At 40.2% G+C, this 12435-nt stretch overlaps 1 protein-coding gene across 9 annotated transcripts in view; it reads left to right on the plus strand.

Annotated features, from left to right (window-relative positions):
* The window catches only part of tcf7 (transcription factor 7), a 75810-nt gene that overhangs the window by 58696 nt on the left and 4679 nt on the right, over positions 1–12435 (plus strand). For 3 of the 9 annotated variants that reach the window (XM_062433830.1, XM_062433829.1, XM_062433833.1), the window contains exons 5-11: positions 206–293; positions 5167–5256; positions 7162–7281; positions 7452–7614; positions 8035–8142; positions 9364–9411; positions 11964–12012. In XM_062433830.1, coding sequence (XP_062289814.1) covers positions 206–293; positions 5167–5256; positions 7162–7281; positions 7452–7614; positions 8035–8142; positions 9364–9411; positions 11964–12012 — 666 coding nt within the window. The remainder of the gene's footprint in view (positions 1–205; positions 294–5166; positions 5257–7161; positions 7282–7451; positions 7615–8034; positions 8143–9363; positions 9412–11963; positions 12013–12435) is intronic. The other 6 variants (XM_062433832.1, XM_062433831.1, XM_062433836.1 and 3 more) reach the window with 3 other exon arrangements.

Here is a 12435-nt window from a genome sequence, read left to right on the forward strand (position 1 = left end):
CAGACTACTAATAGCGCTAATAGCCCAATGGACTCAGGGCCAGAGGCCACTGACCTGACCTAATGAGTGTGTACCTGCTTAAAAGACAGAGAAATTGCAACATTTATTATACATAAGTGTGTGTGAACTTCAAAGAGCAACAATATGCTGGACACAAAAATAGATGACAATGTTGTTAATGTGTGTGTTTGTGTGTGTCCTAAAGGCGTTCACAGGCATCAGTCCCAGGACCTCTCAGGGTACTACTCCCTCCCTCCAGGCAGCGTCGGCCAGATCACTCCATCCATGGGCTGGTGAGTCTCACACAGACACATATATGCACATGCACACACACGAATACCTGTACACGCTGTGACTCACTCAGTCCTTTGTGTACTTATGTTGACCTTGTAATAACTCACATTCATTGCCTAACATTAAAGGAATGCACCAGGTAATATTTTTTTAACAATAGGGGATGATGAGAACTGATGCTACACTGTCATGTTGAGTACTGAGTGACATTACATCAAATGTGAGGGAATAGAAACGTCTGCAGCTGTTATTGTAAATGATTAGCAGCTAAGTGCAGCAGGTTTGTACCTGAGATTGGTAAAAAGCACAAAAGAGGAAACAAAGTGATGGAAATTTAGTAACGAATGATGCAGATAATAAATAGCATTCATTTTACACTACTATATGGATAGCATTATACTGTGTGTTGCTTCTAATAACATGAACTATTTCTATATTATTGACAAAGCGTTAAACACAGATGTGCCTCTGCAGTTTAGTCCAAACACCCAAAACACAACTCTCACCATTAACCTTTAATCCTAAAATATTTTTTTCATATTGATTCACCAAGCTGTCATTTTCCCAAAAAAGTCATAATCACTACAGTCCTCTATCACTATTTCAGCATCACATATACACACAGACACACTGTGACCTAGGGCAGTGATCCATACATCACTGTCTCACCTGCTGTCAGAGTAGATGACCTGAGGTCCCGTTGGCATGGCAACCACCTTCTTTGATCCCCTGCGTTTAGGTGTCTTTATTTCAACCTCTCGGCCTCTAGTCAAAACAAAAGGAATGCAGACGACCGCTAAAATTTGTATTAAATATCAACCAAAATCGTTTTAAACGACGTGACGATGCTCTACACTATAAACTGCATCAAAAGACACTGAAGGCCTGTGTCTAAGGAGTCACAAGCAAATCCTTTTGACATGTTTACTGAGTCCAAATCAAATTATCAATAAAGAGACTTTATGTGTTTTAAAACTGGGTGTTGTTGCCAAGAAATCATCTCGTAAGGAAGAAACAAGAGATATCAAGTCACGCACCCAACCGGTCCAGGAAGATGACCGTCCAATCAAAACCCGGCTATGCTTGAGGTCTTTTCTTTGCCGCTTCCTCATGGGGGGGGGAATGTTGCTGCTTCTGTAAATAACATTGTAAAGAGTACCTGCTCTACATGAAAAGTACCCTGAGATAAGTTTTGTTATGACTTGGCGCTATATAAATAAAATGGACTTGACTTGACATGTAATAATACCTTCTGATATAAATATGCAACTTCCTCAAGATGTGGTAGATTCTGGGAAATGTTGCAGGCAGATTAGAAATTTGAAAATTGGTGTTTTTGGCTTTTATCCACAACATGTTTGGTTTACAGTAGTCAGAACTCCCCTCAGCCTGCGTCTACCCTGGATTAGATTTTTACAATAGTTGTTTATGGGGACGGAGTAGCAGCAGCAGCAGTGATGAAGAAGGCTTTCTATAATGGCCACATCTGGTCCATATTCAGCCGTTTCATTTTTCATCAGTTGAATTAAGCGTCGATTATGAGCTTGCATGGTCACGCTGGTTGATTGTGAACGTCTAATGTCAGGCTTCCATTGATTTATGGATCAACATAAATCCATTTATTACAACCTACAGTATCTGTGCGTGGACAGATCCCCGGCAGGAACAGTTAAAGGCTTACATCAAAATGTCATGGAGATTTGGACTGGAAGCTTAAAACTTTGTGTGTGCATTTGCTCACATGCGTGTTTGTCAGTTGTTCATGTTTCTGTAGGACGAGCTGTCTGTCCCCCCAGATCTCTCCAATCTGACGTCAGACATGTTATCTTTTTCTGACACTTCACTATGGATTTTCACAAGTCTTATTAACCGCTAATCTCCTTTAACCCAGATTATCTGCTTGTTTTGGCCACTAGTAGTGTGCTTTACTGGTTGAAGAAGGAGACGAGGGAACATCGAGAATGATTGTGTAAATGTCAAACTTTTGTTTTCTGTTGTTTTGACAATTAGCCTCCCGTCCCTCCTCGACCACCTCCGTATGTCCCCTGGCTTTGTTGGCTGATTGGTTGGTTGCCCCGGGGTCAGGAAGCCGTCAGGAATTATGTTGTTGTTTGTAAGGATGCAGCTGTGCAGCAGCAACTGCTGTGATGGGAGCATGAGTCTCACAAACATGGTGCTTTATTAAATACTATAATAAGTGGATGGTAAAAGTCGTGTCTGTAAGCAAAGACGTCATGCACTGTTTCACAATGTAATGTTAATGATCTGATTTTGCTTCTGCGTTTATGATCAAACTACTGCCCCCCCATCACTATTTAACAATAAATGAATGAGCCTTGTTAACATGATATTACATTAAATAGCAAAATTGAACAAGGAATTATTTGCAAAAAGGCTTTAAATGCTTAATTGTTAACTGGTTAGCTAGCCAGCATGGTTACTTATTTAACATTAAGTAAAGAAAGCTCAACACAGCTACTGATTTTGAACTTATTACACTATTTTGCTCTTGACCAATAGCAGGTAGTGGTAGATACCTGCTATTGGACACATTTCAGTGCTACAAATTTGCTTTGACAAAAACAATAATTGAACTTCCAATAATAGCAAAGGACACCAATCTGACTCTAATGTTAATTATTTGTGGGTTATAATTAAAATCTCTAATGCTAAAGTCACTTTAAATTCTGGGAAATTCTGAACCTTTAAGTAATTACAAATTGTTTAAAGTCACACTGTTTTGTGGCGAGAGCTGAGATCGGTTGTTCAGCAACGTTTCTACAAAAAGTCCACAGCCGTGCAGCTACACAGCACTTTATAGCTGGTAGGAAGCAAGTCGGAGAGGGGTGAACTTTTAGTAGCAGGCACAGTTCAATACAAATAAAATATACACTTCACCATAAAAAGAGTGTGAAAAGATGTGAAAAACTACAGTTTCAGCCCAGCCTGTGTTGCTGAAGTATCTCTCTGTTCTCAATGCTTGAGGAGCTGAAATTATAAGTATGTGGGAGGTACAGGCCAAAGAGTTAGAAAATGAAGCCAAAATCCACATTTTATGGACACGTTTTTTTCTCTGAGGCAGTAAAATTGTACTTATTGGTGCCTTTTAATAAATACCTGTAGAGCAGGAGAGCAACCAGATGTCTTTTGGAGACTTGCAGTGTTACGTGATAGAAGAACCAGATTAAACAAAGCATGAAAGCTGTCGCCTCTTCCCGCCATTCACTGACATTAGCAAATTCGCCACCTTTTGAATGGAGCTAGCGTCGGTCTGTAGGGATGTAATTACTTTGTTGTCACTTGCAGTCAAAGTGTAACAAAGAAAATTTGCGAGCTGCTGAATGGCACAATAGAGAAGGTCGCTTAGATTTCATTCCAAGCATACCTCTGTTCAGCCATGCCTTTCACACAGGAGGTATTTTTCTGTTGGAGTGTGCGTCACCATCACTCAGGAGGCAGCTGTTTATCGGGATTTTGATATTAATGACGTGTGTGGTGCTGCTGCGGACTGACCGTCTAAAATAATAAAGTAAACTGATAGACAGATTTATAGATCGTTAGACTTGGCGTGTGCAGCTACGTGACGAGATGAAAAGCAGTTTTAGGTTAAACTGCCTTCATCTGAAAGACACTTGACCTGTTTTGTACTGTGACCTCAGTTAAAACAGGATTACAGCATGAATGGTCCTCCAGTTCAGGAACTGAGCCCAGTGATCTCTGGAACTGTTCCCAACCGAGGGCCTCTGCTCCCGGGCTTTACTGTAGCGCTGCCTCCTGTGGGCTGACAAATGGACACAGTTGAGAAGGAGAGGGGGAGATGAGATGAGGAAACGTGTGTATGTGTGTGTGTTGGTGTGTGTGCGTGAATTCACTGAAACATGAGGATGAATCAGTGAAGGGGTGTGGTGGGGGGGTTGGGGCAGGGAAGGGGGTTGTATTGGCTCTCAGGAGGTAGAAGTGTGGTTTTCTACATATCAAAGGCTCTTGCTTACATCCCATCCCCACCCCTCTACCTCCCATGGTGTGTATGTGTGTGTGGGGGGGTTTGTGTGTATTTGTGTTTCTGCTCCTGGTAAGCCTTGTATTGACACACAGCTGTCAACAGTGCTGATCCAGACACTGCGGGGGATCGCCATGCATCACAGCATCACAAGAGGTTCTACAACACATACTTTTATAGACGGGAAGTCTTATCTTATCTTCTGGATACTTAAAAGAAAACAAATCATTCATACACAAGATTTCACTTTTTAGAACAATGAGCAAATATTCTGGTTCTGTTTTTTGTTTTTTTTTGTGTGTGTGTATGACAGAAATATATCAATTAAAAGTTATAGTCATAGATACATTGAACATGCTCATATATACAGTGAAGGCCATAAGTATTCACACACATTTTTCATATCCTAGTCATACTCCTCAAAAGAGCTTGTAGTATTTATTTCAACTAAATGTGCTGCAGAACAAAAAACATGTGTAACTGTCCAAATACTTACTTTCTGAAGATAAACACATTATATTAATTACTGTATAAAGAATTATGGATGGAACAGCAATCACAGGACAAAAATAACAACACATTGGAAGTAAAAGAACCATTATTTCTCATTCCAGCTGAAACCATTGATTATTTAAAGATGGTTTCAAAACACAAACAAAGATGTGGAGTGGTGGACAAAATGCAAGTTTGGAATCCACAAAATAGTACCTCTTAATCATGATTTTAAAAATATTTTAGAAGGATTTTTAGAAATATTGTTAGATGATCTGAATCGAATAAATTGACCTGAAGGACTGAATGTCCCCATAAGGATCAACAAACTTTTATGTGTTAAGCTTTTGGCGTCTCTCCCCTCTGCTGTGCTGTGGCAGGCAGAGCCAGCCAGTCTATCCTTCCCTGTCCTCCTGTGGATTCAGGCAGCCCTACTCCTCCAACCTCCCCAGCGCCTCCTCCTACTCCAGGTATCGTAGCCGGCTGGCTGGACCGACCAGAGAGAGAGACCCAGAGAGAGAAAGCAAAAACAAGCAACGCTCTGCATCAACAAATCCTGTTTATAGCACATTCAAAAACGCCTGAGCCAGAGTTTTCCATTCACCGTCGGCTTCTGTGTCCGCTTTCATTGGACAGCCGCTGTAAAAGTCCTGCTGGAGGCAGTGTGCTGTAAACAGGACGAGTTCAGTGTTTCGCCAAAACAAGCTGAGTCAAAGCAAACGTAGCCGAGCCAAGCTAGCCGCTGTTGCAGAATACAAAAGGCTGACATGCACACACACACACACACACACACACACACAGCATTTTTATTCCTTTTGTTCCTGATCATATCCATGACACTCACTAATAGAACTAAATGGAAAAACATGAGTATAATCCTCATGACCCTGCTGTGAGTTTCTTCATATTTTACAGCCGTGTGTGTGTGTGTGTATGTGTGTGTGTGTGTGTGTGTATGTGTGTGTGTGTGTGTGTGTGTGTGTGTGTGTGTGTGTGTGTGTGTGTGTGTGTGTGTGTGTGTGTGTGTGTGTGTGTGTGTGTGTGTGTGTGTGTGTGTATGTATTTGCTTAAGCTGTAATTCTTAATTTAAGTCATGTGATCCTGACCCACCGTTAAAGATCTCAGTACACACTCACACACAGCACACAGAGTATGCCTGCAACAGACAGGTGCTTTCTCGCCACAGCGCTTTACCTGTTCTCCAGATCATCTGCTGGGTCTTAAACACAAGATCCCCGTTCATGTAGAGTGAACAAGCCTGTCATATGGTTTGTTTTAGACCTGCATGATGCCCAATAAGTGTTTTTTTTTTTTTTTTTTTAGATGAACAGAACAAGCTAATGCAAGTTTTAAGTACGGTATCCAAAATGGATCTAAATTTTGTAAATGGTAAATTTGCTGCACACCAAACCTAATCTTGTGATCTACTTTTTTTGTGTGATCACATGATCTTCTATGTCACATAAGTCCCAGTGGGAAATGCATCCACTGTATTCACTGTTTCAGAGCAGTAAGCATTGCCTAACTTGCTTTACTTATGCATTTTGTTAATTTTATATTACTGTTAGTTGTTCCTTAATTTGCCAAGTGCAGCAGACAATTAATGCAGGTCAAAACAAACAATATGAATGTTTTTTTGGATCTTTTTTTTTTTAACCCAGATGTTCCTTCAGCTGCCAGCAGCTGACGCTTATTGCTGCTTCCTTGTCGGTCAGACTTTGTGTCGCCTAAACAAAATCTCAACTGTCTGTGAGGATGCTGAAACAAACCTGTTTTTTAAAACTCATAAAACATCTATTGTTCTTTTTCTTTCTTATAAACAAATATCTGGAAGTAGAATCCCCCAAATATCTGTCTTTTAGACTCATTAACAGATGTGTTCCATATGGATGGTATTTAATGACGATAAAGATGAAGACTTGAGTTTAGACTCCACACAAGAAAAGGTCTGAAATGTAAAGGAATATTTCCCCCTCTCTCTGTAAGGCAAGGGCACCCTCTAGTGGTGACAAATGACTGCATAAAAATAAAATTCACATTTTAAGCTCAGTGCTTGACATGAACACCAGCTTCATAATTTTAGCTTTTAAAGAGTTATGGGCTTATCCTCCTATCTGTTTATAAAGGCAAGCATCCTGTTTTCAGTCAGTCAAATTGTTGTTGGAAGTTTGATTATCAGCCAGTTGTGGATACTTGACAGAAAATGCAGATTTGTTCCTGGCTTTTCATGCTTTCAGGCTCTTTGCTTGCTTTGATGCTCACCGTCATTTCTGCCCCCAACTGAACGCATTTCTCTGAACTGACTGAAGCTTTTCTGTCACACTCTATCTCTTGTTTTTCTGTCCTCCTCTGCCCTTCTCTTTCCCCTCCACCAGGTTCCCTCATTCTCTGATGCTGGGCCCCTCAGGCATGCATCCCACAGGGATCCCCCACCCAGCAATAGTGCCCCCTTCAGGCAAACAGGACCATGACCAGTATGACAGGGGCATGTATGTGTAAGTATCGACCGCACCGACTTCATGCTACACTTGCAGGTTTTTGGTGCGTTTTCCTTCACTGTTTCTCCTCTCTATCACACCTCTCTTTGAGATCAATTCTGATTCTGATTTTCTTTCCATCTCTGCTCATCTCCCCCTCCTTCCCTCTCTCTCTCCCCCCCTTGCAGGAAGCCGCAGGTGGAAGCCAAGCGAGAGAAGGAGCCCAAGAAGCCGGTCATCAAGAAACCCCTGAACGCCTTCATGCTCTACATGAAGGAGATGAGGGCGAAGGTCATCGCAGAGTGCACGTTAAAGGAGAGCGCCGCCATCAACCAGATTCTGGGACGGAGGGTGAGGGATGCACACACACACACACACACATGCACACACATAACGCAGACTAATCCTGTTTCCAGGTCAGTCTGTAATTTCACACATGAGGAACATGAGAGGACTTTGGTAACGTGAACTCTGTTCTCTTCACATACTGGTGCTACTGAGATCACAACAACACACTGAATGGTGTTACTGGGATCCTGAACAATGAAATAAATTGTACAGTTTGAACAGTTCAGACACAGATCATATCAAAGCTCTTAAAATGTGATGGCGAAAGAAAAGTTTCTTCTTGCACTGTTCAGAATTTTAAATGTAGCTGATATGTTGGTGTTCACATTGTATCTTTTCCTTTTAATTCCATCATGTCTCCAACATTTTTTTTTAGCTTGATTACTTAATTTTTCACTCTTGTGTGTTTGTGTGTGTCTCCAGTGGCACGCACTGACCCGAGAGGAACAGGCCAAGTACTACGAGTTGGCCCGGAAGGAGAGACAACTCCACATGCAGCTCTACCCGACCTGGTCTGCCCGCGACAACTACGTAAGGACTTCCTCTTATTACCCATTTCTCTCTCATCATAAGACAAAAAAACATAACCAGGAGTATAACCAGTAAGAATATAACCAGTAAGTTTCTAAAGTTCTCTCACTTGTCATGATTTTTAAACCTGGACTATATTGGGAACCATTACCAGAATAAAGAAGTCATGTGGTTGCTTTGGTTAAAATATTCACCTTGTATCAACTAAACATTTAACATGAATACAAAAGAATAGTGTAGTCATTTTTTAGTGTTATTTTTGATGATTGAATATGTTATTACATTAATTGACAATCATTACTTTACTAAAAAAGGTGTGTCTTTAAATTATTATGTCATGTAACAATATTATATTATAAACATAATCACCCACAGTTTTCTTTAAATGTTCCATATCAGCGGATGTTGCACATTGTGTAAATTACACATAACTTTCATTTTCCATTAAAACTGATTCACAGCAGTTAGCAGTAAACAAGATTTTCTTGTGGTGAGCATAGTTTCCAAAACAGTTTCCAATAATGGAAAGTAGGGAGAAAAATGAAAGAAAATGTCCCTTAAAGTAGTGAAAAAGACAAAAATTAGTTTAACTGTAGTACAAATGGTGTTTTAAAAATCCATTGTTACAGATTATTTTATTATTGATTTTTGTTTTAATCAGATTTTCATTTATTTATAATTTTTAAGAAGGAGTAAGAAAGCAATGAGAGCTATTAATTATTTGATAAGTTCTTATGTAATACAGTATTTATTACATTACATCACTAGATACTGAGTTTGACATTAATCTGTTCCTAGAGACAAACACCAAGAACCGGTCCAACCACTTGACTTCTTTGCTCTCTGGTTTGATTCCCTGTAAATGAAACCAAAGTTAAAACAAACAGCACAGATTTCAATAAACCAAAGCTGAGTGAACCGGGATTGATCATCTTTGTTGTTCTCACCTCAGAGCTGAAGAAATTACTTACTTTACTCACCGGCTACTGCCTCAACAACCTGCATGATCATTGGCTCTCAGACCTGTCAGTCATAAATTCATAAAACATTACAAGACACTTTTGTGGCATGAAATGATTGATTATCCCACAGTAGAGGAGATTAAACCTGTGGGGTGCATGTGTTTGAGAGTATCTGCATCAGTCTAATGTGTTGGGGGATGTGCTGTATCTGGGCTGCTGTGTGCCTCTGACTTGTCAGTTTGCTGTTGAACTCTTGCAGGAGGCGGGCCTTAGCGGGGTCGCAGGGGAAAAGAGTAAAGCTGATTGGGTAGGGACACGTCTTATGGTGGATTTATGCCTCTGTGGTGGAAAAAAAATGTGACAAGCTGCATGAAAGGGGTTGTGGGTATTCCTGTGCAAAAGTTTTGCATGCACCTTCCAACAATCTTAATGACTCACACGCATCAACCTCACCCAATGAAAATAAATACATAAGCAACAGCAGCTGCAAAAGGAGATCTGATTGGTCAGTTATGGTTACACTTAACCCAGGCTTGCACGTTGCCGTGGTTACGACGACTAGTCAGTTAAACTGTAAAACGCTGAATCACACAGAGGTATAAATCAACCCGTTTTGCTCAACTAACAGAGAGCAGGGCCGCATGGCTGGCCTCACTGCCTTGCTACCATAGTTTATTATTACAATGTTTTTATGTGGAGGGGGGGCGCACCTTCATATTTTTTTATTAGTATAGCTAGACTGCAATGACACATGGTATGTTTATTCATAATCAGGTGAATTAAAGGCTGTGGTTGTGATAGGCTGCTTTTCAATCACATTAGATACCCGTCAGAGTGGTGACCTGTATATGCTTTTCTCTGCTGTACTATCTTGTTTCTCTCTATCTGACTGAGCTGAATTCTGCAGACAGGCAGGCATGGCACACGAGTTATGGGCACATTTTATCTGGGCTGTGGTTTATAGCATCTGAACGAGCACTTCAAACATGTCTTGTGAAGCATATTTAAACACGCATGCTGATTCACTTCGTCATTCTCTGTTATTTCATCTCTTCTTAAGGCCGTAGCTGATAGAATAGCACGACACAATGCCAGTTAATGAGCAGATATTTCAAAATGAAGATCCTAACTTTACATTTAGAGGTTTATCTCTGATCTCCTTGTTCAAACACAAGCTCATGAGATTCTGCTATGTTATAAACCAGAGCTCTAGTAAACTGTGATCATAGGTGTAGGAGCGACTGCTGTATGCATGCAGCTTTGAGCTTTTTCTAAACAGCTCAGAAAGGTGCTGTTTGCTGTCAGTTCACATGGACTAAAGTCATGACTTCTACTCTTACTATAGTATGTTTATCCACAAAAGGTGGCCTACTGACACTTACAGTGTTTGTTTTTACAGTATTTAACTATAGGGGCATTGGGCACATAACTTTACTGTATACTGCATATCACTAAGCTTTCCAAGAATAATTTATAATGTCAAGAATGCATCACACATTATAATAGCTTAGCAACTGTCATCACAACTCCACAATATAAAGAGAAATTAAGTTATATTGATATTTCCAAAATAGTCCTCTGAGGCACAGAGCAACAGAGTCAGCTAAGTACACATTCAACTTGTAAAATGACGACACTCAGCGCTTCTGGGCAGTGCTTAATATATTGTCTGTTGCATTTTAAGAAACCCCTTCCCTCCTAATCACCCTCTGCATTCTGCTGTCCTCCTGAGGTTATTAATAAAAAACAAACAACAGAGCACTCACTGGACCCACTAGCAAAACAGGAAGTGAAGTTCCACAAATCGCCCCCGCAGCTGTGAAGGGTTTCTCCTCCAAGAGCTAAAACAGCCTAGCAATAGTATAGTATACGTGTTTGTGTATATATATATATATATACATACATACATGTGTGTGTGTGTGTGTGTGTGTGTATGCCCACACATGCACACGTACACCCACAGACATAAAGCTTCACAAAGGTGCAGTTGCAGTAGAAGTTGTTGTAACCACATGGACAACGCTGACAGCGAGCTGAGGAGCTGAGGAGGGCAGACATTGTAGAGTAGGCGGTAGATCTCTACCCACATCCTTTATCTCACCCAAATATGAGGCCTCACTTCACCATCACCGGATCTGAGCGAACAACTCTGATGTTTACCTCAACAGTCGCACAGTACAGTGAGCCTGAAGATACACTGAAATATGAACACAAGACGTTTGGTTCTGAAGTGATCCAAAAATCATTAAAAGCCTCTCTTTTATGATATCTTTACAGATTTTTGGAGTGTCTCAATCTCTTTTTCACTTGTTACTTTAGGCATCACACCAGGTTTTTGCATGAATTGTGTTTACAATATTAATAATATAAAGTGTTCTCCTTTGTTTTTCAAATCTTTCTTGCTTTTTTCTTGCTTTTATTAAGCATTGATGATGGTTGCCTGACCTGGTTGCTGGTTGCTGCTCTTAACTTTGCATTTTTGTACTTCAAATTGATTTCCATGTCACATAAGAACACTTAACTTTATATATGGTGCAGATTTTGTGTTGATAAAAGAATAGAGACATAAGGGTAGACAACAAACATTTTAAGCTCAGCGGGAAAGCAGAGAGGAATCCAGAAATTCTTTATGGAGGGCACATAAGACAAAATCATTCATAATCACTCCTGCACAATCCCATTATCTTTACAAATGATGGTTGATAACTAATCTGAGTATGTTAACTGGATTTATTAGTCACAGAAAAAAAGCCTGCAGATCATTTACAGCCCTGATGGAGAATTTATAGTAATTAAGTAATTTCAGTAGCTGAGCCAGACTCATGTCTTGGGTGGATTCTCTTTTGTTTTGTCCTACAGGGCAAGAAGAAGAGAAGAAAAAGGGAGAAGCAGCAGGACTCCAACACAGGTAAACACCCACTGCTAAAACATCTTTCTCTTGTTAGATACCTTTTTTTCATACCATGTTTCAGTCCAAGAATACAAATGGCCTGTGTCAGCTTTAAAGTATTCAAGAGAATTCAGTTGAGCTTGAACTTGAATTTGCGTTGGCGCTCGGTAGCAGAACATCTTGGTGTCTTTGAGGCAGGATGTGTCTCTAACGTCAAACCACCCACCCACTCGGCTTTCCACGTAACCTGAATTAAATAAACATTTTCATCCCCAGTGTACAAAACATCTATGGCCGCCTGATCTCAGCTGGTTCAAACTCAAAATGTCAGTCGGACATCAATGCAGTGTTCTTTTTCTATCACCATATTACGGCAAACAAAAATATGATTATTATTATTATTATTTTTAAGTATATTTTCACAATGTTTCGAGTCTTAAA

The sequence above is a fragment of the Scomber scombrus genome, chromosome 14 (genome assembly GCF_963691925.1).
Source record: "Scomber scombrus chromosome 14, fScoSco1.1, whole genome shotgun sequence".
NCBI classification, from domain to species: Eukaryota; Metazoa; Chordata; class Actinopteri; order Scombriformes; family Scombridae; genus Scomber; species Scomber scombrus.